This window comes from Brachypodium distachyon, chromosome 2 (genome assembly GCF_000005505.3).
Source record: "Brachypodium distachyon strain Bd21 chromosome 2, Brachypodium_distachyon_v3.0, whole genome shotgun sequence".
In the NCBI taxonomy this organism is placed as follows: domain Eukaryota; kingdom Viridiplantae; phylum Streptophyta; class Magnoliopsida; order Poales; family Poaceae; genus Brachypodium; species Brachypodium distachyon.
In genome coordinates, this window is record NC_016132.3 from 47,048,279 (window position 1) to 47,075,868 (window position 27,590).

A 27,590-nucleotide genomic window follows, 5' to 3' on the forward strand; every position below is an offset into this window, starting at 1 on the left:
CTATAAAAGCTTCCTCCACCATCTTCGCCCGCTTTCCTTCTCATCTCTAGCCTGCGCCGCCGCACCCAAAACCCTAGCCCTACCTCCGCCTCACCACCATGGCCGGCCAGGAGTCCCTCGCGTACGCCGGCGTGATGCGCGGTCACAACGACGTTGTGACCGCCATCGCGACGCCCATCGACAACTCGCCCTTCATCGTCTCCTCCTCCCGCGACAAGTCGCTGCTGGTGTGGGACCTCACCAACCCCATCCAGGCCACCCAGGACTCCAGCTCCGAGTATGGTATCCCCTTCCGCCGCCTCACCGGCCACGGCCACTTCGTCCAGGACGTCGTCCTCAGCTCCGACGGCCAGTTCGCCCTCTCAGGATCCTGGGACGGCGAGCTCCGCCTGTGGGACCTCTCCACTGGAGTCACCACCCGCCGCTTCGTCGGCCACGAGAAGGACGTTCTCTCCGTCGCCTTCTCTGTTGACAACCGACAGATCGTCTCCGCGTCCCGCGACCGCACCATCAAGCTGTGGAACACGCTCGGCGAGTGCAAGTACACCATTGGCGGCGACCACGGAGGCGGCGAGGGCCACACCGGCTGGGTGTCCTGCGTCCGTTTCTCCCCCAACACCTTCGTGCCAACCATCGTCTCGGGCTCATGGGACCGCTCCGTCAAGGTTTGGAACCTCACCAACTGCAAGATCCGCTCCACTCTCGATGGTCATGGAGGCTACGTCAGCGCCGTTGCTGTGAGTCCGGACGGTTCACTCTGCGCCTCTGGTGGCAAGGACGGCGTCACCCTGCTGTGGGACTTGGCTGAGGGCAAGAGGCTGTACTCGCTGGATGCCGGCGCCATTATCAACTCACTTTGCTTCTCGCCCAACCGCTACTGGCTATGCGCGGCGACACAAGATTCCATCAAGATCTGGGATCTTGAGTCGAAGCACGTTGTGCAGGACCTTAGGCCCGAGGTCCCAGTCTCCAAGAACCAGGTCTGCCCCCACATGATAATGTTTCTATTGTCGCCGCTGGTTACTCATTCTTGATGCTGGTTACTGTACAGTATGTAGATATGTTGTGTAGATATGTTGTGTGGTCATGATACTGCATATGTGGGAACATCTAGCCGCTAAATCCAGCTCAATACCTGTTTGTTTTGATGAAATATATATGCATAGTTATGTCTGTTGTTCCAATCTCGTCGGCCTTCATAATTGGCAGTTGATAAAGAACCTAAATGGAAAATCGTAGTGTCAGACTTAGATAATCTATCATATATGACTTGTTAGATTTCACATTATGTTTGAAGTCTATTAATCTTGTAGTCTATTGTAATGCACTATTTTTGCTAGCCATTTGCTATGGCAGTTTCTCATGCTGCTGGTGCTAGACTGATTATAATCTAATACACCCTCTTTTCACAATGCTTGCCACGGTTGCATACCTTGGAGGCAAAGATGTTAATTAATACGTGATGGAATCGGAGTCAAATATGTTAATTAATACGTGATGGAATTGGAGTCAAATATGTTAATTAATACGTGATGGAATTGGAGTCAAATATGTTTGTTACATGTAAATAGTCATACTAATCTGGTGGCAAACAGTATGATCCTATTATGTCTTTTTTTAATTCTATTTTTTGCCTATTACAAATGTAAGTTCGCAGCTAACATGAAACAAAGGTTATATGTGCTAGGAGTCTTCTGGTATGAAATATTTTCTGATACTTTTCAATGATCCTTGAAACCCCTGTTTAATCCAAGGCTGGTGTACTTGATAGTCGTTATATAGGAATGAAAAAAAAATCATTCATCTGCTCAGTTGGACTGTTTATTCATTATCAGCAATACTATTATTTGCTATCAAACATATTTTATTAGTCATTTTCAATGTGCTGATGGCTGCACTAAGTTAAATCCAATTGTTCATTGAATGGCATCTTACTGTTTTTTCATGCTGTCATGCAGATGCTCTACTGCACTTGCCTCAGCTGGAGCGCCGACGGCAGCACTCTCTATGCTGGTTATACTGATGGAACCATCCGGATCTATAAGATCTCAGGGTTCAGCTACTCAACCTAGATGATAAATCTTGTTTAGTGGCCTTAATTCTGGTAAACTGCTGTGGTATCTTCTTTTTCTACTGTCTTGAGGCATGTACTTCTGCTTAATTATCTATGTGTTAGCATCAAGTATGTTTCTGGATAATGCGGACAGGTACTTTTGCATCATGTTTTTGTTTTGGCTGTTGAGCATACTATCACATGAACCATCGAATCAGTGAAGCTGCTCGGTCTGTTCTGTTTGTATGATCCCTTTCTGCTGGATAGTCGTGCATGGGATTTCCTGTGAAAGATGTTGGAAATCATTTGGAAGTTTAGTTTTCAAAATTGAATGGTCCAAAGAAGTGTTGATCCAACTGTGGTTGCAGATGCTACATTGCCAACTGCTGTTGGCTGGCAATGGTAGTCGGTAGATGCGCTCTGAAATTGAACGGAGGTGGAAATGCTGTGTTGCCATGTTAGCTGTCGTAGACGTGCTCTGCAGATGAATGGATGGAATGAAACGGTGGTAGACTGGCAAGAGCTCGCATCTTTGATTCAATGGTTTTTTTTAAAGATTCTAATTCTCTGGGCAATTTTTTACGTTGGTGATATGTCGTGAGATACGAACATTAGGTGAAGTCCAATCTTACGGTGCAAACTCTTTCAGAAAGTTCTTATGAAAATATCGTATGTTAAAGGTTTTATGCTTCATAAATTTTCATGAGATATGAACATCAGGTGATATCCAATCTTACGGTGCAAACTCTTTCAGAAACTTCTTATGAAAATATCGTATCGTATGTTAAAGGTGTCAAGATCACTTGTAGGTGTAAGCTACTTAGAAGTTTCAAAAGATATCTACAAATATAACGTTGGTAGTGTGATGCTTTACAAATGTGCAAAAGGTTGAGTCAAAACTCAAAACGCATATGGAAGTAGGCAAAAAGGAATGTGCAAAATGAAACACATATTGAGGTAGGCAAAAGAGAAATATACAAATGAATATTTCCAAACAGTGATGAGTCAATGTTGAATTTAATTTTTTGCTAGTACTAAACACAGCGAAATTGAACTTCAAATTTTACACATAGAAAACATTAACATCTGTAAGTATTTTGGGATTTTTTTTTGGACTTTCTACAATAATTTTCATAGAGTTTTCACCTGATATGTTTGGGTTTTCCCACTGCAACATTAACGCAACATTTGTTGTAAACTCCTAGATTGGAATGGACTTCCGTACTCAATTTTGTACCGATGAAAACCATTTTTGTGGTGCAAACTCTATAAAAATCATTGTAAAATTTCAAAAAAATTATATATGTTAGTGAAGTGATGTTTTTGTGACGTCCCGTTACCTCTGACAATGTCAGCGTAACGGAAGATTCGCCACGTACAGAGTTGCGTCAAGATCAACTTGAGGAAAACAGTAGCATGTACAATAGAAACCTTCACCGTTCGCAGATGGTGTCTTATTACAAGGACACTCAAAATGTCTCCAAGTCTCACTACGGCAAGGGGTGCCTGTAGTCTAGACATTATTAGGCCATCTTGAACTACCCTCCTGATGGTCTACGCAACATCATCTTCGCCAGCGGCATCCTCATACTCATACTCCACTTCAGCATATTCATCGTAAGGACCGGACTCATCATAAGTATCGGCCTCTACCTCGTCGGGGCTCACCATGATCATTGGTTCTGAAAACAACATATGAAGCAAGGCTGAGTACATATGAAAATACGTACTCCGCAAGTCGCCGGAAATCATTATGCATGAGTTAAACTTGACGACCATCAAGCCGTCAAACCAAAAATAATTATATTCGAAAATAAGTTATTTCTTTTAGTATTTCGTTAAAAACCATATTTTATTTGAAAAATCTACTGGCGGCAGATCGACGTGGGATCTTACATCCTGTGTTAGAGGAAAACCCACACGACGCACTTCCAAACCCGGAAGCTAGGAGTGATATCACATCTAACTCTGATCAGAGGTGTACTGCTTTGCCCATAGCATCACTTGGTCAATCCTCGTTGGTGCACTAATCATCTGCACATGACTAGACCAAAGAACCTGAACCAAAACCAGCCCGTACACTACCTCTGCTTTGCCGCCTTTCCTTACGTAGGCCCGCGGGTCGAGACCCCTGATCGGTAGGTCCCGCCCTAGGGTGTCTGCACCTACCCGGATACAGTCACCTTCTCACCCGGACAGAGGCAGCTACTTGGCGTGATTCGGCTCAGCCTGTCCCATTCTAGGTCTATGGTCAGTACGGTTTGCGCCGCTTTTGAAGTAAGCGCCAGTTGGTTTGTCCTTATATGGTTTCCCTATGTAGAAGAGTTCTGACTTTCTGCCAACCCTATCCGGGTTGCTCCTAACCCTGAGCTCCCTACCCACCGAATTACACTTAAGCCGTAACCCTGTTCGGGTCGGCCTAATGGATCCACCGGATCCACTTACATATTTATTTATAAATCTTTTTTTTTGGTTGGCATGCAAGAATTTCGAAATAAGCCAAGTTTCATAAAATCATTTTCGAAGACATGTTCAAGGGATGCGACTTGCCTGGTACCGCTCCGGTCAACTCAGAAATACCGTCTGGGTATCCTACTTGTCCGGAGTCAACTCCTAATATTTAATTCATAAACATGTTTAACAAAAGTTTCTAACCAACAAAGTAATAAGGGAAAATAAAAAATAAAAAGCATACGTGCAACAACTTACACTAGTTTTCCTATTCTATATCTAAGCCAAATAGATGAGAGGAATAAACATGTCTGTGTATGTGTGTGTGTGAGCAGAAGCCAGCAGCAAGTACTACTAATCCACCCAGCGTGTCATCGATTTGTGAAGGCAAACAAAAAAAATAAAAATAAAAATAAAGCACTGCGCAGACAAACTTCACCGACCGCATCTATTCTCCTCCTCCTCCTTTTTTTCTCTCTCTCGTTCCCTGCCTCTCTTTCCCTGTTCTCTCCCGAGCGAGCGCAGTACGCTGCCACCAGCTCGATCTCCCTGCTCCGGCCATGTCTGGCGACTACGAGGCCAGCTCCGGGTTCCTCTCTCCTTCCTCTACTAGATCCCCAACTTAATTTCTACCAATCGACATCTACTCGTCCCAAATTTGTAAACCTAGTTCTTGGGCTGCCATGGCCGACGCCATCTACCTCGGCTCCGGCGAGGTCCACCACGTCGTCTCCCTGCTACCACGGTGCTCCTCCACCTACTGGTCGTCTACACGCTGAGCTACAATACCAACAAGGAGGTGCGATGGCGTCAAGGCGTCGTCACCGGCGATGGCAAAGCTGGGGCTACACTTCCTCCTCCCCAGCTCGCCGGTGTTGGGACCGGCAGTCCGGCGTGCGTGGCCTACTGCTAAGTTCTCCTAACAGACAAGTTAAGTCCCTCTCTCTCCTTGACAGCAAGTTCTACTCTTCGTGGTTGCTTGTAGTATTAGGTGGTCAATTAAGGAAAATTAATATGTGAGTGTTGCTTGATTTACTTGAGCTGACTATGTTCTGTTCATTTTTGAAAAAGATAATACTTGTTAACATGCAAAGGATTTGATTTAGTAACTCTACACCATGTGCATGAGAACAAAAAGATGCTGATAAACTAGGGTGACATATATCCTAACAATGTACTGTCATGTATCTAAGTGCTAAATTCTAGTGAACAAGCAAATGCACACAAGAGCAAACAAAATAGTGATTAATCTAGCAAAGTGATTATGTGATCTAGTTCTAAACAGTAGCAGGGTGAGGATATTATTTTCTCTTAGGCATTGTGTTTTACTCCTAATCACTTAATGTACATGCATTTTAATTCACAGTAATGTGCCAGCAATTTCATTCAAGAGCATGCAAAGGCAAATTAAAGTGACATTATATTTTACCTTCAATACATAGCAGCAGCACACAACAGCAAGCAGCAGCAATGGAGCCAGGTGAAGAAAAGTGTTCGGTGGAAAGGTGGTGAAATGGACAGTAGAAAAAAATCACTCCCTATTTATAGGGCGTATTGTACTGTGTACCATGATGACAGGTGTTGGAGAAAAATGATGCATGACGCACACGTGTGTGTTGGAATGTGCCAAATGGCATCCATGCACTTGGGCCCACAAGAGGATTTCTTGGCTGCTAAGAAATTGTCCAAGGGCTGAAATGTAAAATTGAAAATGACTTCTTTGAAATTTTTGAAATAATTGTTTGTAATAAAGACTTTGTATTATTTTTGTGATATATGGTGTTAGAAATATGTAATTTGAGTTTTAGAAACCTGGGGTTCACAGTTTTTTATATGTTTAAAATTTGTACTAGTAGCAAAAAACAAATATAGCATGAATAATGGTTATTTATTGTTTTGCACTATTCATTTGTATATTTTTCTTTTTAATTACCTGCAAATGCATTTGAGTTTCGACTTGAAAGTTCACACGTTTGTAGATCTTCACATTTCCAACATATGATATTTTTGTAGAAATTTGTTGGAACTTCTAAACATGATTTTTATGAATTGTGTACAGTTGCACCGCAAGAGCGGTTCGACCTGATATAAGTATTGCTCTAAATAAAATACAATTAATTAATCAGTCAAGTATACTTTTGATAAAAATTATCTTGCTCCCTCTGTTCAACAAAAAATGTCTCAAGTTTGTCAAAATTTGGATGTATGTAGATGTGACTTAGTGTATAGATGCATTCAAATTTAATGAAAGTTGAGACAGCTTTTGTTGGACATAGGGTACATATATACAACTTCATTTCTCTTTCCAGATACAAAGGTACATCTCTAGTATGTCTTATTCTCACGTGTTAGGCTAACAAGATCAGGCGCTTAGGGCATACATAATAATAGTGTCGGTATTTGCTCTCCATATCATCTTGTTGACAGTAAAATAATAGACACATTGAGTTATATCTTGAAACTAAACCTACATGGTTTGTTAGCATTAAATGCAGTGACGTATAATGAACGGCCGACTCTTGATAAGAGTTCTGGGTCTTAACGACTGTCATAATTTTAGGCCTATGGATCAACATCCAACCATCTAAGTCTTTAGTCACTTCACAAGTATCATACTCTCTCTATTTCGGTATGAAAGGTCCATCTTCAAAATCCTGGAATTTCGTTCTATAAGTTCATTCTGTCCTCTCACAAGCTGTCATCTCAAACCATCCCATGCATCTTCTATTAACTTTTTTTACCAGCAAATGCATTATGAGAGGGGTAGTTAATAGACGAGATTGAAGCCCACCTTATATTCCTAAATGGAAGTAGTATAAAATAAAGTTAAACTAATATTTCAACAAAGTCGTACACATTTAAACAATGCAATTTCAGATGGCCGAGACTTTTAGAATTCCAAGCAACTAAAAATAGCCAAACCGAAATATTGAAAATGTTTTCTTGTGTTCCTAACTTGCTTCAACTTCCGTAGGTGTAAAAGGCCTATTAATTTTCTTGTGTTCCTAACTTGCTTCAACTTGGCATGGGGCCTATGATTCTTAGCTACGACCCTACGTACATGAGATAAACACTTGTTATGGAAAATAAACCTTGGGAGATGATGCGTGCTGAGATCTTTCGGCTGACTAGTGATGGTACATGTGCAAAACATGTTTCGATTAATACATGAAAAATTCGTGTTAATTGAAATTTTCCGATGACTATAGTAGTTTTGAATTGATAAGAGTTGATTTATAATTTATAAAGGGTTCAAAAAATTAGTTGGGAGATTTTCGGTCGTGTTGGCAACATACATCATCAATGCAACATGTGACATTGAGGTCCTGTTTGGACAGGATAGGAAAATCACATGGATAGAAAATTCGCAGGAATTGGATGTCATGTTCTGTGGATTAAGTAATCTAAAACACATGAATTACACAATAAAGCTGCTTGGATGCTTCACAGGAATTTCGCAAGAAAGTATTTTCAAGAGAGAGAAAAGAGGAGAGATAAAGACACATGTTGCATTGGAGTTCTCAAAGGAAGTGAAAATATGAGGATTGAGCAAATGTTTTGAATCCTCCAAAACTTGAAAGAAATAGAACATTCCTATAGGAATTCTCAATGCCAATTCTACAATACAAATGGCAACATAGGAAAATTTCCTGTGAAATTCCTATGAAGTCCTTTGTTCCAAATGGGTCCTGAATTTAGTCTATTGGATCGCTAAAATCTTCTAAATCCGCTACAAACTTTTCAATAGTGGTAGTACAAATACTGAAAATCCTAGATACAAATGTCAGATATAAATGTGATTCCAATTCGGGATCCCCTTGAGCCTTGATCTAGTCTAGTTCTAGTTCCAGTTCTTGTTTTTTGTTCTTTTTGCTTTGCACCCTGGGGTGTTGTAATTAAACCTCTTTCTGCTCTAAAATGAAAAGGCAGCATTTGTTGGATCTTTAAAAAAGTGCTTCCTTTTTTGTTAGAGGGAAAAAAAAGTGTTTCCAAGAGGGCGAGAATAGAGCGCATCCATTTGGCCCTGCTAGGTCCGGCAACCGCGACAAACCCAGCAGCACTCCAGACCCCATAGCTGCAGTAGATTGGGCCGAGTACGTGGCAGTGGCATCCATAAATATCCCCGGGACAGCTCACCAAAAAGCGCAAAGCGTCCTGAGATATTTTCATCGACTCATTTAATCCAAATAAAAAAAAATGCCACCCGCCTCTTACTTGGCTGAGACGCTGCGACGTCACCCCGGCCGTTCCACGCCGCTCCGTGCTCGCCCCAGCCTCCTCTGTTTTAATGGCGACAGGACGCGGCCGTGTGTGTACCAACCACCACATACTGGCCCGGCTGTTTCCTAATCCTGCCTGCGCGAGGGAGGAAGGGAGAAGAATCGTCCTCCCAATTGCCGCCCACACGTTTTTATTCCGCGATTGGGACGGCGACGCGCGGTGCGGGAAAGGAGTGGCCGAGCGGCCGGGGCTGAACCCTCTGATCGGTCCGCCCTTGGCTGGCTGTGGCGCAAGTGGATTTAGGCACAGGTGCGGCCGCCGCTACTTGCTTCTTTGGGAGACGGAGATTCTTTTAAGCCTTTCCGCATTCTGGATTAGGAGCGCCGAGCGAAAGCCATGGCTGGTTTAATGGTTTTGACTGTCTTCTAGGTTCTTAGTTGGCTTGTGTGGCTTGTGCTTGCCGGAATTTGGTTGGTTCTGTCTGAGCTAGCGGTGGAGGCGCCCTGATCTGTGTTCTGTTGGAGAAAGGAAACGAGCGGCTGCCGAGGTAATTCAGATTTATCCTGTTCCTATTGCATGGCTACTTAGTTATGTGTTGCTGTTGTAGATTCATGGGTTTTGTTTCCAGAATTGTGGGTGGTATTGCAGTTTGCTTGTTAATTGGGCTTAAGATAGCAGAGGGAGGTCTAACCTTCTTTAATTGCTATATACTATCCTGCTTCACATAAGAAGGAAGGTTTTCTTTTCCTATTTCGGAGATTTCTTGTTGAGTGGCAACAGGGCCTTTCATCATCGCACTCTTGACAAAACCATTGACAGATCAAATGTGTCTCAACAAAGGAGTAGCTTAGATATTCAGTTATTCACCTTCAAAATTATGACAAACGGATCCTTATCTCACCATTGCCCTGTGTCCTCCATAATTTGTTGAACCGTGCACGCCACTAAGTTCCTCATCTGTTGTTTGACACGTTTGGTTCATCCGGAGCTGATGAATAATTTGCTCTGTAGTTCAGATACTATTGCATTTCCTTGGTCATAGATTCACTTAAGCCTCGAACACCCTCGGCATTGGCATCATTTGGAAGTGCAATCTGTGTTTGTGCTAGTATTTCCTGCTCCTGACTGGTTTTCGTTTTATCTAGTCTTTCCTTTAGAAAGAGGGTTAGTAAGTATGTAGAGGTGTTCGGTGTTCCAGAGTGAAATTAAACGAGGGTCAAAAGAAAAAAGGAAATACATACGGAAGACTAGTCTATAATCTGAACCAGTTTCAGACCTGATATTCAGACTTTATAGAATGGAATTAAGAAAGGACGATTTCAAATGATTTTTTAGAAGATTGTTAAAAGTTAAGAGTAAATTTCACAGAACCACGGTTTTTGGGGCAGTCGTGTCGCTGAACCACAATTAACGAAAAACCGTCTGCAGAACCACACTTTTTGAGTCAAATTGTCTCAGTCACCCAAAACCGGGTGGTTTGGCAGTTTTGCTTGGTTTCTTACAGGTGGGCCCACATCTTGGACGCCACGTCGGCTCCGAAAACTTGCGGGAGTGAGAAGGGGGCCGGAGGTCTAATCGCAGGCCAACGGGTCGGATCGGGTTGGGACCGATGTAGCGTCCGACGGGTGGGCCCGACCTATACGAAATCAAGCAAAACCGCGAAACCACTCACTTTCGGGCTGACTGAGACAAATTGACTCAAAAGTGTGGTTCAGCGACACAACTACCCCAAAAACTGTGTTTTTGTGAAATTTACTCTTAAAGTTAACTACTGTTATTTGGAAACAACATACTGTTATTTCTACCAATCTATAGTAAAGTTGCAGAATCTCAATTGTCATCTATGTTAAAACTATGCTATTCTCTTATTTGAAAACAAACCAGTGGTACTTAACACAAGTGTATTTTAAATGGTTGACGTTTACGCATGTGTATTTTAAATGGTTGATTTAAAGTTTTAACTCCCAACATTATATTTCGTCCTTGGATTTTCCTTATAAAATTTAGCAGCTATTGTTGTCCGCAAGCATTGGTTTTTGTTACGGCACCTCACAAAATGGATAGCAGTTATATTCTCTCTCTGTTTTTTGTTGATGTTTCAGGAATTTTTTTTCAATCTGAACTGCACTTCAGTCATGTCTGATGGTGCTTCCAGAAGATTTGGTGAGAAGGACTTTGAAATTATGCTGAGCAAAAGTGATGTCAGGGAATCATCTTACCGCAAGCATTCCCTCTGGATGGCACACTGGACCAGGGATGGCAACAGTGCAGAACCTCTAAATTCCAAGAGCTGTCGTCCTTTTGAGGAAATCGATGATGTCGGTTATTCAAAAGATTGTGGTAATTTACCTTTTGAGCTCATGAAAGCTAGAGTGGCTGAAAGGTTGATGGTGGGAGTTAGCCATGGGGGTGCCTCTTCAGGGAGTACACGGCAACTCAGTTCTAATATGTGGGGTGTGGCACATGATGTTTCACAAGAAGTTCAATGCAAGAATACTGACCAGTTTGATAGGCCTTTCGAAAGTTCGATGGTGCAGAAAAATGTGAACTTATATGCTGCTAAGACAGTGGTATCCGGAAGATTTTCTGTTCATAAGCCTTCAGATTTATCTGTGGATTCCCATAAACTTTTGAGCTCTGACAGTCTAAGTTCAGAATGGAGTCATTTCCCTATGTTTGCAATCAATAGGAAGATTGACAGTATACTTAATCCAAGACGGTCTGCTCTTGCTACGTCGTCTGATAAGATTTTTGTTCCACAAAATACTTTGAAGGCAAACATATCTACATCTAATGTGATGGCATTCTCATCGAAGGAATATCAGTTCCAGACGCACCAAGTAAGTGATGAGAATATGACTCACTGCAAATCTGCAGGAGTCATACTATCTCACCTAGATGATGATGTCGGCCTTAATTCTGACCGTGCAGTAAGAAAACTGAAAGGACCTTTATCAATTGAAGAATCATGCTCTTGCAGTAAGGATGAAACTAACTCAGCATGTTCGTTACTAGCAGACGAGCTCCGTAGTAGCCACTCAAAGGGGTCACCTTTTTGGTCTGGTAAGGATAAGTTCATGTTTGAAGCGAGCCGAAAAGAGAATGAAATTGTTGAAGATTTTTTCTTGCAACAGAAGTTAGGAACATCTGGAGGATGCCAAAAAGAACAAGATTTTGAAGTAGCGTTTCATGAGCCAGCACTAGGTAGAGAATACCAGATGAAATCAGTTAACGCCTCTTCCATCAGCAAGGGCATTGATGTGGACATTAATGGCCATGCCGGGACATTTGCTGATTTATTACAAGGTGAACAACAGCATCCGAGTACACAAAACGGGGATTCTCCTGCGAATTTGACAGAGTCCTCCAAGCTACCTGATACAATTGAAAAGATATCGACAATGAAGAGCAAAGGCGAAGCACTGGGTTGTAGAAAACCGCCAAAGCAAAAGTCGACACATAGCAAACAAAAGGGGTCCTGCTTATTTGAAATGCTAACACTGCCATGCAAATCACATGTTACATGCTCCAAGGATCCAACATGTTCGGGGATTTCTTGCAGTAACAAAGGCAGATGTTCATTGGGAACGCAGAAGCAGTTCTCAGCTAAAACCGATACATACACGGATACTTATCATGCATCAAAATCCACAGCAGGTGAGACTGTTATGAGATAATCCAGTATAGGTTAAGGCTTAACTTACCTGGATGGCAGATCGTCCCTGATAATGTACATAAAAGAGAGTGAGCAAAAAGATGCATTCTAATTTTGAATGATAAATATCATGCATTAGCTCTGCTCATTGCAATGTTTTTTAGGATGGATATTGCAATGCTAATAATATATTTCTTCTGCCTCTTTGTAGGGTTTGCTTCAATGCCAATACAAAAGGTATTAGCATTTCACTTGTTCTATGTTAATTTACTATATGCAACCTTAAGATTTTGTCTTGGTGCTCAATAAACATGAAAGGCTTTCCCATGATCATGGAATCATGAAGCATTTATTTTGCATTCCACTTGTTCTATGTTAATTTACTATATGCAACCAAAAGAGAGTCTACGTGCTCAAAAAACATGCATGTTTTTCGTGCGGGCCTTATGAACCCGCACGGAGGGAGTAGTATGTTCTTGCGTGGAAGCATGCAAGATATTATGGATTAGCGATGCAGCTTGCAGTTACACACATCGCATGTTATAGGGGAAGTATGAAATAATCAAGCTATTAAAAAACGCACCTTCCAAACTTCTGTGTTTTCTGCAAGAGGAAAATGCACCGCTGGTATATTAACTTGGCGCGGATGTGCAGATTAGTCATTGTACTTGCAAAATGCTAAATTCGAGTGTCACAACTTGGCAAGTATAGACGCGAGAGGTCAAAGATACGAATTTGTATGTTTGAACACCGACGTGGCGTGCCAAGGTGGACTGCACGGGTCTTGCGAGAGCATTTCGGCCCGAATTTAATCTGCAGGGGGTAAATTGCAAAGAGTGCAATGCCATAAAAACTACTCCTTCCTCTGCCGAATCCCCAATCCCCAAATCCCTAATTCCCAAATTCGCGCACCTCCTGACTCTAAGCTTGCGGTCCGAATCCATGGTGACCAAATGGGCCTGCTGCTGAACTGCGCGGGAGACGCCGGGCACGGCGGCGGGGAACGCGCGGCCGAAGGGAAGAATGCGACGGCGGCGTCCCGACTGAAGCTGCCTTGCTGCTCGACAACGATGAAGACGACGACCGCCGGCTGCCGGCTATGATGGTCTCTGCTTACGCCGCCATTGCCGCTGCTCTTGAAGCTCACCACCCTCTGCAGTGAATCGGGTCAATCCACCGACCTTTGGATACTATCGTCCTTGCCGGCACAAGCCACCACTGCAGCTCCTGTCACGTCCTGTGCAATCTGCATAGCTCCTCAACCATGACCTCTGCGCATGCTCAGCTCAACACCGGCAACACACAAAGTCACCGACGCCACACCTCCATGGCCACGCAGAGGTCCATGTCCATGTACATGAAAGAGGCCGAGCTGCTCCTGGGGTCCTATATGCATCATCAAGCATTTTTTTCGGCATGAGATCCGGATGGGATAAGAAGAAAAGAAGGAGGGGCTATTTGCAAAATTTATGGCCGGCTAGACCCATTTAGTCCACGTCGGCAAGCCACGTCAGCGCCTGAAAGTACAAATTCGTATTTTTAACCTCGGATGCTCAAGCTTGACGAGTTGTAACACTCGAATTTAACATTTTGCAAGTACACTGACTAATCTGCACATCCGCGCCAAGTTAATATACGAGCAGTGCATTTACCTCTTTCTGCAATATAAATTAACATTCTGCAGGAGATCTCTACCTTTTAAGAATGCAACTATGCTTTCTTATATGCAAGTTGATTTGCCTATTCTATTCCCGGAGTTCAAATGATAAATATTTCATTTTATCTTCATGTGAGTGCTGCATTTTCAGTCATTTTGACATGGAATACCTAACCTGCACATAGAAGATCATGGTACCAGTCAATTACTGAAATCAAAGTCTCTGATCTTTGGTGGAATTTTTCCTGCTCCAGAATTTTGTTTGACACTTAGGGTTACCTTCTCAATTTAACATGTGGGAATCCTGGAACTAAATCAGTTAATTTATACTGGAAAACCTACAATTATTAATGTTGTCTAACTAATAATTGTTCCACAGGACCGTGGTTGTTCAGACTCAGGGAAAACTGAACGGTTAGTGTCCTGCGAAGGAAATGAAACAATCAACATGTGCTCGGATTATCAAAACTCTTCTTCAAAAGCAGCTTGCGCCAGTAACCAAGACTGGAGCATACCCAAAACTTCAAGCATGAATCTAGATCTGGTTCTCTTTCAAATAAGCAGAATGAGAAATCCAATTTCCAAGGCTCTAACAGAGTCACCAGCAAGCTCAGATCCAAGTGACAAGTGGCTCAAACGCCTGAAGTGTGATATTTCAGATTCTCATGTTTCTTGTTCCAAGAGATTAAAGATTGGAGATGGTCCAGCAACTGAAGGAACATGTGCCATGTTCGGTGAAGTGCTTGATTATAAGAGGGACAGAACTAGCATGATCAAACATGTGAAGGAGGACCAACTGATGCATGAAACTTCAATGGAGCAAGAAAACCAAGACTTGTCTTCTATTTCAGCAAAAAGTCTTAATGACTGGATAGGGAGATGGTGCCAAGGTGGCACCCCTAGTTTTCACGGAACTTCAAGTCTAGGAAAACAATCACGTAAGTCGACCTCGCCACCTGATTGTCTCGAAGGTCAGTTTCCAAGCATTGCAGCGATGGCTATGATGGGGCGTGTAATGAACAAGCTACGGCCATGTGAACTTCAGAAGAGGGGTCCTTCTGTAGTCTGGAATACGGAGGGCTTATGAAATTTGCTTAGTTTCTATCTAGCTGTATTTCCTACTGGCTATTGTCCGTCAATTAAAATCCCAGGCAGAGATAAATTGGTACACTTCTCGCAGTGTCGACGATGATTGTGCTATTAGCATTCCCTCACAGAAAAAGAGATCTTATTCCAATGAGATAGGAAAATATTTGTGTTATCAACCATGTGTGATAGCTAGGGAACTGATTATCCGTCTTCTGAATGACGACCTATTTGTTTTCCGAACATAACTGAGAGCGAGATGAATGGCCTTGTGCTTGTTGGCTGTTGCATTTCAGTTTATGGCCACGGTTTCTGGGATGGGCTCCTCCGAGAAGCTGTTCTCACCGAAGCTGGAGGAGAGCAGCTTGAGAAGCCATGAAAGCCGGAAAGAAGGGGGCCTATATTTACTTGAATTCCAGAGTTTTTACGTCACTGCTTAGTTCCCCGCTGCTGATTCATAAAAAATGCACCCACTTAACACAAAATTTGTACTAAAACCAGACATTTTTTATGAATCCGAGGGAGTAGCATTCTGTGTGAGAAAGCTGAGGCTATTGCTACACAACGGCGCCACAACAAACCGCAGAGGATGCTGACTAGTATATGTCCTCCTGTCGGTGGAATTTGAAGGCTGCCACAATCCCATATCGGATAACGAGAGCGTGCGACGAGAGACCTGTACAAAAGCTCTCTTCAGGGAAATTCGTGAACAGAGTCTGAGAAATACGAGAGACCTGTCAGGTGCTCTTGAACAGAGTCCGAGAAATACCGTCTCAAAAATCACCGGCTTGTTTGGATTGGTCCTGTTCGGCAGCGCTGTGAACCGGACCCGAAATCCGGAGATTTTGCGCGCGACGTTTTCGTTGATTCTGTTTCGGTAATCTGCAGAGTTGGTGATTTTGACGCGCCATTTGCCACTCGGTACGTGAAATTGTTCCCGGTGAAAAACGGATAAGGAGCAGGTTGTCCGAACACATTGATAAATCTCAGATCGAGTTCCGCTAAAAAAAACAAATCTCAGGTGAACGCCACGCTACCTTGCTCATATCTGCGCCTCACTTGTCCCTAGGAGCGCGGGAGGAGACGAGAAGGAGGCGCCACGCAGGGATCATTCAACGGCGGCGCGCAGGTCGGTGCTCTCCGGCCATCCTCCTCCTTATCCCATCTCTCTCTCCCATGGCTCTTTCCCCGGCTCGCCCATGCTGGCATGCTCTCTTCCGGTCCGTGCGTCTCGCCATCATCCCTCCGCACGCTCCCAACCTCTCTCGGATGCGCCCCCCTTCCACTTCCACAGGAATCCTAATCCCCTCTAAACCCTCAAATCCCCACTGAAACCAACCTATTTTTGTTGTTAGTTTGACCTCTGCAGTGCAGTTTGCAATTCGCAGAGGATTGAATCAAGAGTTTGAGCTCTGCAGCTGCTGTGAATCTCTGTGTTTTTTCCTTCCTAAATCCCCCAAACTGAAGCCAAGCTTAGGATGGCGCTGCAATTGTTTTCAGGTTGTGCTGTGAGCTCTCCTGGCCTACTGAATATTGCTAGCTGCTGTGGTCAATTGAAGGTAACATTGCTGAAAACTTTCCCATTTGTTTTCTGTTGTCTTGCTGTATGCGATGCAGTGTTACTTATGTGTAGAATTCTATCTTGCGAGTAGATACTTGATTTTTATGACGACTTTAATTTCTCATAGTATTGCGTTTAGAAGTCTGTCTTACAAATACGAAAATTGCATTGTAGCTTCAGCATGTCAGAATTAGAGTTCGTTTCATATATAACTGAATAAAACAAAAGAAGAAAGATGATATATTGAGAGAACATATTTTGGGCTAGCATATCTCAGTTTGCACAGGGGACCAAGATATTTAGGGTGCTTTACTGACGATGAGCCCAGGCATATTCTTAGGAAGTAGTATTTGCTCAAAGAAATGTATGATGGTTCTGAAGTTAAATGCTACGATAGGCTGCATTTAATTAAGTGAAAGTTTGATTTTTTGTGTTTTGGGATTATTCCATGTTTCTGTGTGTAAAGTGTTATATAATAATCATTGAAATATATGCACGAGTAGTGGAGAATTCGTTTTCAAACATGTATTGCATAATGTTCAAAACTTCAAAATCTTCAAACTTTACAATTCCACAGTTTGTACATCCAAACATGACTTAGAATTGGGTGCTACCCTTTGATTCCAACTAGCAATTACATACACATCCAAACAGCAGAATTGGCATTGCAGGTCAAATCCAATTCTTCCAGCTGAATATGTGCATCCCAACAGAGCCTTATGATTTTACTTGTTTCTTCCACCACAAATCCTCACAGCAAATTCTCAGTCCAAAAGGAACTATGGCTCGTTGCTCCCCGCCGCTGCTGTGCCGTTTCTTCTGCTGCGCTGCCAAATCCACCTCAGCCACTGCTGCTGCTGCCAGCGCCAAGAAGAACATCGTCTTCTTGGGATCCCCACAGGTGCTATATTCCCAGCTCCCCCAAATTCCCACCGTCAATTCTAATGTCTAACTCAAGAATTCGGATAGCACCATAGGTTGCTGCCTCGGTCCTGGACACGTTGCTGGCTGCGTCTGGCTCCCCTGACTCCATATTCCAGGTCGCTGCCATCGTGACGCAGCCGCCGGCCTCCAAGAATAGGGGAAGGAAGCTGATGCCGTCGGCCGTCGCGCAGCTCGCTCTCGACCGAGGGTTCCCTCATGACCTCATCTTCACTCCCGAGCGCACAGGGGAGGTACTCTCTTCAGAACCGTCATCCAAGTCTTCTTTCACATCGACGCTCTAATGGTATTGAATGTATGAGGATGTGCAGTTCATAGTGATTTATTATGCAATGCAGGAGTCCTTTCTGTCTGACTTGAAGGAAGTGAGACCAGAGCTTTGCATTACTGCTGCTTATGGCAACATTTTACCTCAAAGGTTTCTTGATATCCCACCATATGGTAAGTCTGGAAATCTTGCTGCCAAACTACCAGCTTTGACTTATTTTTCGTACTGTTCAATCGATGTGCTGCATGATGAACTAGAATTATCTTATGTTTAAACAGAAAAACTAGGCAACTAGGAATCCAGCATTACTGACTGTCGACTGTTTACTTCTTACAATGCAACACAATGGGAATGAGCTATTATTCTTGTATAATGCTTGAAGTATGTACTTGTAGTTTATTGACTGTCGACTGTTTACTTCTTACAATGAAACACCGTCTTCTTGTCTGCACAAAGAAATCCTGAAATTTCTGATATATTTGAATACAACATTTGTTTTTGGTGTCATGGGACAGAGAAGTGCTCATTGTTGCACAAAACGTTGTAGTTACACATATCCCGGAATCGATTACAAGCATTGGTTTAAAAAAATTGTGCTGTGAAAAATATTTTTTTGCTGATGCAACAAAGAACATGTGGGTGTATTTTCGTACTTCTGTGTGGTCCAACATAGTCAATCAAGCAGCCTTGACCAGACGTTAACAGTGTGGAATCAGTAAATATGAAAGGAAATTAACACAATAATGATTTGTATGTCTCTTTTTTGAGTGAGATTTGTTATGTCTCGTTGTATGAGGTATGGTGAATAGTGATTTTTCATGTCTCCTTGTATATCAGGTACGGTGAATATACACCCAAGTTTGTTACCTCTATATCGTGGTGCAGCTCCTGTGCAGAGGGCATTGCAGGTTTGTATGATATGCCTGTTACAATTCAAAGCCAGTTAAACGATGACATGCTTTATTTATATGCATATGAAGATAGTTGACGAGTTTAATTCCACCCAATTCAAACCACCACCTCCTGAATTGGGACGGGTTAATTTTAGTTGTCCCTAAATTCACCTCCTGAATAAAGACGGGTTAATTTCAGTTGCCTAAATTTACTTGGAATTGGGATAGAAATTCACTCTTGTCTAATTTTAATTCCTGAGTTCTGTGATCTACTATCCAAGTGGGGTGTTAGTCAGCACTTAGTGAGGCCAGATCCTTTCAAATCATTGGTGACAGGCATGTCCACTGTCCAGTATGTGGACGTGGTTCAAATACACGGAACACCTTTCTTACAAAGAGCATTGGTTCCACAAAAGAACAGCTAACCATCACAAAGCAAGCATATAGACCAGGAAGAAAGTACGTACAAATGAGTTACCAAGTTCAGCACAAAACTAAAGTGACACGGAAAGTTAACAAACTGATAAGCTATGGCATTGTAAAACCGAAATGGCAGAGTGGTCTTGCAGCAATCTTGGGGGGGACCTCATATCCTCTCAGATATGAAGGCCGCCAGCCTTTCAACAGGCTTTCAGCCTTCAGCTTTCACTCCTCCGTGGGACCTCAGCTTTATCCGCACCAAGTAATCCACCGCGATCCACGCAAAGCTAAACCTCACTGGTCTTTCTTCACCATCTTCATCCAGCATGGCCCTCAACTTCTCGACCCATTTGGGGTGATAGGTTACCTGGTACCATGCGGACGCCTTCCTCTCGTACAACAGATTCTTCTCGTCATCGGTGATCTGACATTGATCTGTAAGGCTTTCAAAAACAGACCGGTATTCCTTCTGGAACGCTGCATAGGCATTCTTGATCCTCTCTCTCATCTCCCCTTGTTTCCTGCTGTTGTACTTGGGAAGGGACCACATGTGCCCTGTCACAAGCTCTGCTTCGGTGCGCACCCTGGATTGATTAAGCAAAGCATTGAGCTGTCCTTCATAAGAGCACTTGCATTCCCATGCACTTGCCAGGAAAAGTGATGCGCCAGGAACTTCCAGATCAGTGTCATAAGGCAGATCATTTAAGGTGCAAGCTTCTTCTGACACCAAATCACCACCAGAGGCTTCTTGGATTGACCGATAGAGTCTTCCAAGAATCTTCTCTGAGTTATATGATCTTGATTCTTCTTTTAACATGAAGTCGGGGTAGATTTTTGGTCGAAGTTCCGGTGGCATTGTCACAAGTTTGCCTGTCTTAGGGAAATCCACAGCAGTTGCTGCTAATTCAGCTAAGCGAATACACTTCTCATCCATTGCCCCATACTCGCTAAGGTCAGCATGAACAACATGAGCATTGCAGATCACACCAAGATTTTCATTTACCATGTTCTTCAAGAAAAAATCAACAATATCCTGTTACAGATAAATGACCATAATCTTATTAATACAAATGTAGCACAAAATAAATATTTGAACAAAATCAAGAAAGCTATTCACAAAAACAAGATGAAATTAAGACACAAGTCATAAGTAAATTTTTGGCTCCCAAGATCGGTGCTCTTTAAAATTTCGAGAAGTGCATTTTGAAGGTCCAAAACTTCCAAAACAAATTCCCACATGCAGATGTGGAAGTACACTATGAACATGCCAAAAGTTTGTGGAAATTTGAATTTGTGGGCCGCAAAAAAAATGATTAGCTAAAATAAAAAAAAGTAATACAGCAAAAAGTTTTTTCCAACTCACAAAAATGTGCCCTTTCCCCCCAAAATATTGCAGGTGTACATATCCAAAAATTGAAAATAGTACTACAGCAAAGTCAAGTGTTTATCTGGTATATAAGAGCTTTAGCCATTACTAAATTTCAGGGCTTGCCAACATATTAAGAACCTGGCAGGTGGCAACATGCACCAAATAAAACAAAAGGAATGCTGAAATACTGATCAACTGTCACTGAACTTCTACTTAAAGAACTGCACTTTTATCCCCAGGACCCAATCAAATTAAACTAAAACCCAGCTGAACATGCTAAGCTGAATGCTACCCTTGCAATTTCAGCTCCTACCAACTCCACATCAGACACCAAGTAACTAGAAAGCAAGTTAAGAACCAGTAGCTGATGCCATAGACTGCAAAGAGAGATATCACAGTTTTAAAGTAGATCTTGAGGGAAGATAATTTGTCATTGAATAATTGGGAAATTACAAAACTGATATGATGACTAACTCAGATATGACACTAATTGAACATATTCTTTCTTAAGTTGTCAATTGACTTTCTGTATCTCAAAAGTATAGATCTGTTTTTTTGTACCCTGGAAATCCAATTGAGCAGGCAAGAATGCAGCAGTTAATTCACAAATTCACAAAGAAAATTGATTTAATCAGTATTAACAAGATACTCTGCCATGTGCAGAAATTACTGTTGACATAACATGCAAACACCACAGCTATATATTCAACAAATATCCAAGGGAGGAAATGACAACATGCAAAAAACTGTAGAACTTACATGTTGAGATACTTGGCGTGGTAATTGTTTTGCTTCAGCTGGGGAGTAGTCCATAGGGTTCCAGCTCTTCTTGCCGGGAGGAATGAGTTTCTCATCCCATGTCACGAAGTAGAGATCCCCATCAAGGTCACTCCCTGATGCTTCATTGGGATGTGGCCTCTCACCATTCTGCGGGAAAACCAAGCAATCAACCAGATGATGCAGTTCCGGCACATCAACTGCTTCAAGGATCCGGACATCCCCTGGATGAAGGCACGGGTTCTTTGCTATCACCACTGTACCTACAATGATGTCTGTGTTTTGTTCGGCTGATGAGAACCTTGAGCCATGTTTCAGAAAACATCGATGAAGCGATGGAGCTGAGGCTCGAATAAAACACTGCCCTTGTTCAAGGACCCCAAGCTCATCAAGGCAGCCCATCAACCACCTACCTTTCGGCACAAATATCCTTGTTTTTTCCAAAAGATCCTGCAACTGTGCAGATCTTATAGCCAAGAGCATTCTTCTCAAGTGTGGCTCAGTTCCAGGACCAAAGCCAGCACTCAGCATCAGTGCTGCAGTGTTTCCTTGCTCAGCACAAGATGTTGTTACAACCTCAAAGGCAACATCACTATCCAACAAAATCTTGTTGAGATTACAAAGCATGGACTCCTGCATTTGTGAAAAGATATCATCCGAGACATTCAAGGATGAGAGCAATAGTATAATTTGGCGGTTCAAGAATCCTGGCTGGAACCTTGTCCAGGAGACCACCTCTAAAACAGAATGCTTAGATTCAAACTTCTTCATACTTGGCCTCAGGGATAGTCTTATCCCATTCTTGTTTCCTTGCCAGACTGCTATAACACCTTTGAAGCCTGCATACCTGATCTGATAAGCAGATGGGGGACTATCCGTAAGCTGCAGTCTCTCAGCGACTTCCATTGCAAGATCAGGTGTAATCTTGCCGATTCCATCAGAGAAAGTGTAGGTATTACGCTCAACGTCCTCAAGATTCTCATTGACCTCATCTGGTTTCACCATAACTGTCGCATATGTAGATGAGAAGCACTGCCCCATTCGAGCCGCATGCTTTGCTACGTTCTTGCTTGTAAACCGTCCCATCCACTTCCTAATGCTTTCCACCGTAGTCTTACTCTTACTATCCTCTGCGAAGAACCAAGCTGACCTATCCCTAAGCTGGTTCGATGAGAATGCAAGGAATGAGTACTTCCTGCCACACATGTAAAAACCGTCTGTCAGAAATGTCTTGACACGCTTGTACACTGTTGTCTTCTGCTGCAGTGAGTTTGACATCAACTCCTTGACGATTGGCGCCGTATAAAAGTTCAGCACATTGTTGTTGAGCGACTGCATCCCCTCATCCATAAAGGTCACCCTCAAAAATCTATCTGCCACCTCGTGATAATGCCGTAAGACACGGTTTGATATCTCTACTTCTGGAGGCAAACAAGAAGCTCTGGTGGGTGTGATCACCAGCCGCCGAACCTCCACATTGTCATCCCCAACCTTGCCACTGCGGAGAAGTTTGGGGTTGCTGGCAACCCTACGATGCGCTTGCTCTAGCCTCTTGCATGCATTAAACACTGGAAACTTGTCCCCCCAAAATTCCTTTAAGGCAGCCACATTCACATCATCATCTCTTCCCCTCAGCAAGCTGAGAAACTCAGGCGTGAGCTGGTGCTGATTGATGATACCCTTGTGCACCAAAGCATTCACGAGGAACAACACTGGGAACGTCAGGCCCTCGGCGTGCTGTACACAGAAGAACAGGTCCTGCATTGGCTCGTCGAACTCTGGCTCATCACGTACCTTGAGACCCCGCCTCGGCCCCGACCACACACTGCTCTCCACAATCACCACCCTCCGTCCCTTCATGTACGCCAGTGCGCGCTCCATCATTGTCCATTTCCGTGGCGCGACTTTGATTCTATACATCCCACAACGGCCAATGGCACCGCTCATAGTGATGTCGCTAGTCCGTATCCATGGGTCATCATCATCGAGCAAGTCGAACGGCACAGACTCATGGATGTCATCATCAGCTGTGCGGTAGTACACCAGGGGTGCGGCTGTGAGCCGGAGAAGCAGGGAACAGTCGTTCCGGTACACCCGAACCTCAGCAATGTCGCCCACCGAGAACTCGAGCTTAACGTCGCAGCGAATGACAGCGACCTCACGGTATCCGGTAAAAGCGAAGGCGGTGTCGCGGGTGAAGACCAGCCGGCAGCAAGCGTCGAAGGGATCGACCAAAAACTCGAGCCCTGCAGCCGGTCCGCGCCAGGCGGTGAGAAAGGCTTCGGGCGCCTCGTCCCCTGGTGAGAGTAAGGCGCCAACCTCCAGGACCGCGTCGGCGAACCGGAAAGGCTTGATGCTGTGGCGGCGGGACGCGCGGAGGGAGCTGTCCAAGGCGGAGGCGATGCGGAGGGGCTTCCCGCCGAAGAGGAGCTCGGATTTCCCCGCTGCATCGGTGGCGCGGCGTGCGGCCTCCGGGCGCGCGAAGTGGACGAAGGCGTGCGGGGGCACGCGGTCGTAGGGCGGCGGCGGGGCCCCGGAAGCAGACGCGGTGGGACGGAGGAAGTCGGGGAAGGAGTCTGGCGGTGTCCAGGAGGTCTTGACGCGGCATCGCCAGACCAGGCCTGCCTCGTACTCCAGGAAGTCGGCGAGTTCGCTCGCTGAGACGCTGGCCTCGAACCCGCCGAGGCTCACCTGCGTCGTCACCAGGTCGCGCGGCGCCGGCTCCGGCGACGGGGTGGACGCGCCGCCGCCCAGAGACCCCATGGTGGGGATGGTGGGTTGGGTAGGAATTGGATGCGAGATCAACCGGGTAAATTTGTGGGTAATTTGGAGGGGTTTAACCGTCGTGGGGGGAGATGAACGAAGGTAGTATGGCCGTTGGAGACGGCGGTTCTTGTATGGATATACAGCAAATGTGGTCAGGCGATAAATCGAACACAGCCCTTCCTCTTCTCCTTCCTAATCGTTACTGATTCTTTTTCTGCGAGACGAATAGAAAGGGGCAACTTCATGGAACTGACAAAGGAGCAGACAAATTAATTTGGTGATATAAATGTACTTTGATATTGGTTCCAATGCTGTGATTTTGTTGGTACCCGATGCATCTTGGCGCAGAAACTTGAATTAATGCAACCTTTCTTCTTTATTTTTATTATTCTTTGGGAAACGGAGATCTTCTCGGAGTATTATAGTACTATTCACTATGCACCTCTATTGGTTTCTCATGCATGTTGGTAGCACAAACGAGGGAGGCATGATCACCTTTCACCAACCAACAACTAGAATCACCACATGGATGTGTTGTTGGACATTTGAGAGTGTGTGTACGGTGGCCCGGAGGCTTCACCAACAAAGAACAGTCAACAGGCACTAGAATCACCACATGGATGTGTTGTTGGACATTTGAGCGTGTTTGCCCGGAGGCTGATCATGCCTCTCATGCCTAGAGTTGCATTTCCTCTCTGATGACTTTCATGTGCGCTCACGTGTTATAGGCCATCTCCAATGACAGAAAGAGTCTAGAGTAAATTTTGTAAAACCACAAGCAAGATACTATAATTATCAAGCTAACAACTATGTCTGTAGGATGGTGTTTCAGAAACAGGTGTTTCCCTTGCATATACTGTTCGTGCCTTGGATGCAGGTCCAGTGATTGCTTGCGAAAGGTTTTCTGTCGATGACTGCATCAAGGTAGATAATATTTGTTCTCCTGCCAGTTTGATGGATCATAGTGACTGTTGAAATCTACGCAAAAGCACTTATGCAGTTCTAGCTTTGACACTGTCACATGTTTACTAAAAACGTTTACCTTAGAAAAATTCAGGTTTCCAAGTTGCTATTTAACAATATGCTACTCCCTCCGTCCCATATTAAGTGACTCAAATTTGCCCAAATATGAATGTATCTATGGCTAAAAAGCATCTAGATACATGTAATAGAAAGTCACTTAATATGAGACGGAGGGAGTATTTGCTTGCTAATTTGTTCAGGCTGTCATGATGTGATTACCAGCTTCCTATAATCCTTCATTGATTTTTTTTATCAATTTGTCTGCAGGCACCAGAGCTGCTTTCTATGTTATTCAATATAGGTATTAACTACAAACCTATCATACTTCATGAGTAAAGTATAAGAGTTACATTGTAGTATTCTACATGCTCGTTAGATGGAGTTCGTCCTCCTAGAGATATATACCTCTCCTAACAGCATATGCTACTCCTAGCTGGACTTACGATTTAGTTCATTAATTTTACAAGTTACAGAGAAACAGTTTCCATAGTTTTAACAACATTTTTTTATGATGGTTTCGAGCCATTCAGACTTGCTAATTTTGATGTTTGTATATTAAATAGGGTCCAAACTACTCCTTCACGAACTACCATCTGTTCTTGATGGCTCAGCTAAGCAAAAGGCAAAACCACAGGATGACTCCAAAGCTACATTAGCACCCAAGGTAGTAATTTGCAGGAGTGACTAAAAAGTTGTTTTTCTTATCCAATTGATGCAACTCAAATCAGTCATTTATTATGCAGATGTGTATAAAGCCCTAACCACTAGTCTGTCAAAATTCACCAAGGAAAAATAAATCTGACATCAAGCTCAGTGCTATAAAATATCAATTGACTTGAACAACAAGACAAGTTGCAAGAACCTTTGTTAAATGCTCTGCTACAATTTAGTCTAAACTTTATATTTGATGACTTGGTTGAAATGCTTCTTAAATTCACCGTGCTTGTTTCCAAGTGTAGTTATAAACTTATATGGTGGGATGTCTGACCCATTTGTTGCATCTACCTGACCCATTTATTGCATTTACACGAAGGCACTTATGCAGTTATAAAGTTCGTTTATCTGTACGTTTTGTACTGAAATTACAGTTAAGGCATGTTTCTTCATATATTAGTATTTGTATATGGTTGTACAAATATGACTTTCATTCTGTTCAATTCTTCCAATTATGCACTTGCTGAAGCTGCTGAACATAATACTATTACAGTATTACTGGAACCCTCATCTACTAGCACTTCAAAGTTCAAACTTTGCAGATGATACTCCCAAGTGAATCTCTAAACTGTTGAGACATATAGCCCAACTAATTTATCTTGATAACCTCTGTTTTCCAGATGAATTCTGAGGAGTCATGGCTGACATTTGATGAAGAAGCTAAAGTTCTCCATAACAAGGTGAGCTTTCTAATTCTCAGTGTACTTATGGAAACTATTGCCAACCAACTCTGGTAGGTGCGAGCATTTGCAGGGTGGCCAGGAACTCGAGCAAAATTGCAACTCATGAACCAAAAGGGCGAACCCGATGTTCTAGACATCAAGGTTATCAGTACAAAGGTTTCCACATCCTCTGATAAAACCGGAGATGAAAACGAGATACTATTCTCGGGGAACTCGCTGCTCATTCCTTGCAGTCAGTCAACTTGGCTCGAGGTATTAGTGTTTACCATAACATTGACAATCTGCTTATTTTCCTTGTGGCCTTCTCGAATTTTTCTGAAGTTGCCTGCATATTAGGTCTTGGAGCTTCAGCTAGCTGGAAAGAAGGTAACTACGGCTCGGGACTTCTGGAATGGTCTACGTGGTCAGAAGCTGTTGAAATCACCATAGAGGGGAAATCTACATTGACATCTCAACATGTGCAAAGGATGCAGAGCAAGGCAAATCTATGTCGTGCTTGCTGCATGGTTTACACAAATTTTGTGGTACTATCGGCGGCCTAGAGAATTTTGCAGGGGAGTGTTACTAAGCCAAATACCTATTTCCCAAATTTAGGTAAAGAGAGCATAATGTGTTTTTCTAACAGAAGCATAATCTGTTTCTTAGCAGAAGCATGTGTTCTTAATATCTGAAGAATTTTCTTGTGAGTGATACTGACATGAAAGGATGCTAAGTTTGAGGATTTGATTACTATTTGTCTGGCTTCCAAAAATATTTTGATATCTTAAATTGACAGCGGTAGCAACGTGTGGCGAGAAAGCAATTGACAAAATGTGCAGACTCAAATTTTTCGGTTGGGACATAGGCCCCACCCAGGTTTTCGCTCGTTAAGAGCCAAAATATCATCTGCCGCTTTCTGATCTTCTGGTTGCCTGCATCACAATATCTTATACTCCCTCCGACCCATATTTAGTGGCTTTCTATTACATCTATCTAGACATTTTTTAGACATAGATACATCCATATTTAGACAAATTTAAGTCACTGAATATGGAACTGAGGGAGTAGAAAA

The 27,590-nt window shown here is 43.3% G+C and overlaps 4 protein-coding genes and 1 long non-coding RNA gene across 7 annotated transcripts; 3 read left to right on the plus strand and 2 right to left on the minus strand.

The window, feature by feature from the left end:
* Positions 1 to 14: 14 nt before the first annotated feature.
* LOC100844071 (guanine nucleotide-binding protein subunit beta-like protein A) lies at positions 15 to 2,365 on the plus strand. Its single transcript, XM_003569534.4, has 2 exons — positions 15 to 980; positions 1,959 to 2,365. Exons 1-2 carry the CDS (start codon positions 99 to 101, stop codon positions 2,070 to 2,072), a joined length of 996 nt encoding a protein of 331 aa, XP_003569582.1. The 5' UTR covers positions 15 to 98; the 3' UTR covers positions 2,073 to 2,365.
* Positions 2,366 to 3,449: 1,084 nt separating this feature from the next.
* LOC112270783 lies at positions 3,450 to 8,829 on the minus strand. The gene is made up of 2 exons (XR_002963126.1): positions 8,720 to 8,829; positions 3,450 to 3,735 (listed from the first exon to the last, which is right to left on the minus strand). It is a non-coding gene; the product is annotated as an uncharacterized LOC112270783 (long non-coding RNA).
* A 34-nt stretch (positions 8,830 to 8,863) lies between these two features.
* Positions 8,864 to 15,368, plus strand: LOC100844984. The gene is made up of 5 exons (XM_010233856.3): positions 8,864 to 9,034; positions 9,155 to 9,272; positions 10,828 to 12,382; positions 12,592 to 12,617; positions 14,417 to 15,368. The coding sequence occupies exons 3-5, from the start codon at positions 10,861 to 10,863 to the stop codon at positions 15,122 to 15,124; spliced, it is 2,256 nt and encodes a 751-aa protein (XP_010232158.1). The 5' UTR covers positions 8,864 to 9,034; positions 9,155 to 9,272; positions 10,828 to 10,860; the 3' UTR covers positions 15,125 to 15,368.
* Positions 15,369 to 16,111: 743 nt separating this feature from the next.
* On the plus strand, positions 16,112 to 27,273 carry LOC100845293 (methionyl-tRNA formyltransferase). Of its 3 annotated transcripts, none has more exons than XM_024458969.1 (12): positions 16,112 to 16,252; positions 16,624 to 16,682; positions 17,356 to 17,585; positions 17,662 to 17,859; positions 17,965 to 18,067; positions 18,732 to 18,802; positions 24,939 to 25,043; positions 25,410 to 25,443; positions 25,706 to 25,806; positions 26,477 to 26,536; positions 26,594 to 26,791; positions 26,876 to 27,273. In XM_024458969.1, exons 3-12 carry the CDS (start codon positions 17,382 to 17,384, stop codon positions 26,966 to 26,968), a joined length of 1,167 nt encoding a protein of 388 aa, XP_024314737.1. In that variant the 5' UTR covers positions 16,112 to 16,252; positions 16,624 to 16,682; positions 17,356 to 17,381; the 3' UTR covers positions 26,969 to 27,273. The 3 variants fall into 3 exon arrangements, with proteins under 3 accessions (XP_024314737.1, XP_024314739.1, XP_024314736.1); XM_024458971.1 differs by having other exon boundaries at positions 17,442 to 17,585; XM_024458968.1 differs by lacking the exon at positions 16,112 to 16,252 and having other exon boundaries at positions 16,587 to 16,682; positions 17,442 to 17,585.
* LOC104582839 (probable RNA-dependent RNA polymerase SHL2) lies at positions 19,091 to 24,476 on the minus strand. The gene is made up of 2 exons (XM_010233857.3): positions 21,336 to 24,476; positions 19,091 to 20,240 (listed from the first exon to the last, which is right to left on the minus strand). Exons 1-2 carry the CDS (start codon positions 24,114 to 24,116, stop codon positions 19,419 to 19,421), a joined length of 3,603 nt encoding a protein of 1,200 aa, XP_010232159.1. The 5' UTR covers positions 24,117 to 24,476; the 3' UTR covers positions 19,091 to 19,418.
* Positions 27,274 to 27,590: the final 317 nt, after the last annotated feature.

Excerpts from the sequence above, each read along its gene's own strand:
- LOC104582839 (XM_010233857.3), bottom strand. The coding sequence starts at position 24,116 with ATGGGGTCTCTGGGCGGCGGCGCGTCCACCCCGTCGCCGGAGCCGGCG. Across the intron at positions 20,241-21,335 it reads CACGCCAAGTATCTCAACAT|GATATTGTTGATTTTTTCTT; the intron begins GTAAGTTCTACA and ends TATCTGTAACAG.
- LOC100844071 (XM_003569534.4), top strand. The coding sequence starts at position 99 with ATGGCCGGCCAGGAGTCCCTCGCGTACGCCGGCGTGATGCGCGGTCAC. Across the intron at positions 981-1,958 it reads TCCCAGTCTCCAAGAACCAG|ATGCTCTACTGCACTTGCCT; the intron begins GTCTGCCCCCAC and ends GCTGTCATGCAG.
- LOC100845293 (XM_024458968.1), top strand. The coding sequence starts at position 16,602 with ATGGCGCTGCAATTGTTTTCAGGTTGTGCTGTGAGCTCTCCTGGCCTA. Across the intron at positions 17,586-17,661 it reads TCTTCTTGGGATCCCCACAG|GTTGCTGCCTCGGTCCTGGA; the intron begins GTGCTATATTCC and ends ATAGCACCATAG. Across the intron at positions 26,537-26,593 it reads CTAAAGTTCTCCATAACAAG|GTGCGAGCATTTGCAGGGTG; the intron begins GTGAGCTTTCTA and ends CAACTCTGGTAG.
- LOC100844984 (XM_010233856.3), top strand. The coding sequence starts at position 10,861 with ATGTCTGATGGTGCTTCCAGAAGATTTGGTGAGAAGGACTTTGAAATT. Across the intron at positions 12,383-12,591 it reads TGCATCAAAATCCACAGCAG|GGTTTGCTTCAATGCCAATA; the intron begins GTGAGACTGTTA and ends GCCTCTTTGTAG. Across the intron at positions 12,618-14,416 it reads CTTCAATGCCAATACAAAAG|GACCGTGGTTGTTCAGACTC; the intron begins GTATTAGCATTT and ends ATTGTTCCACAG.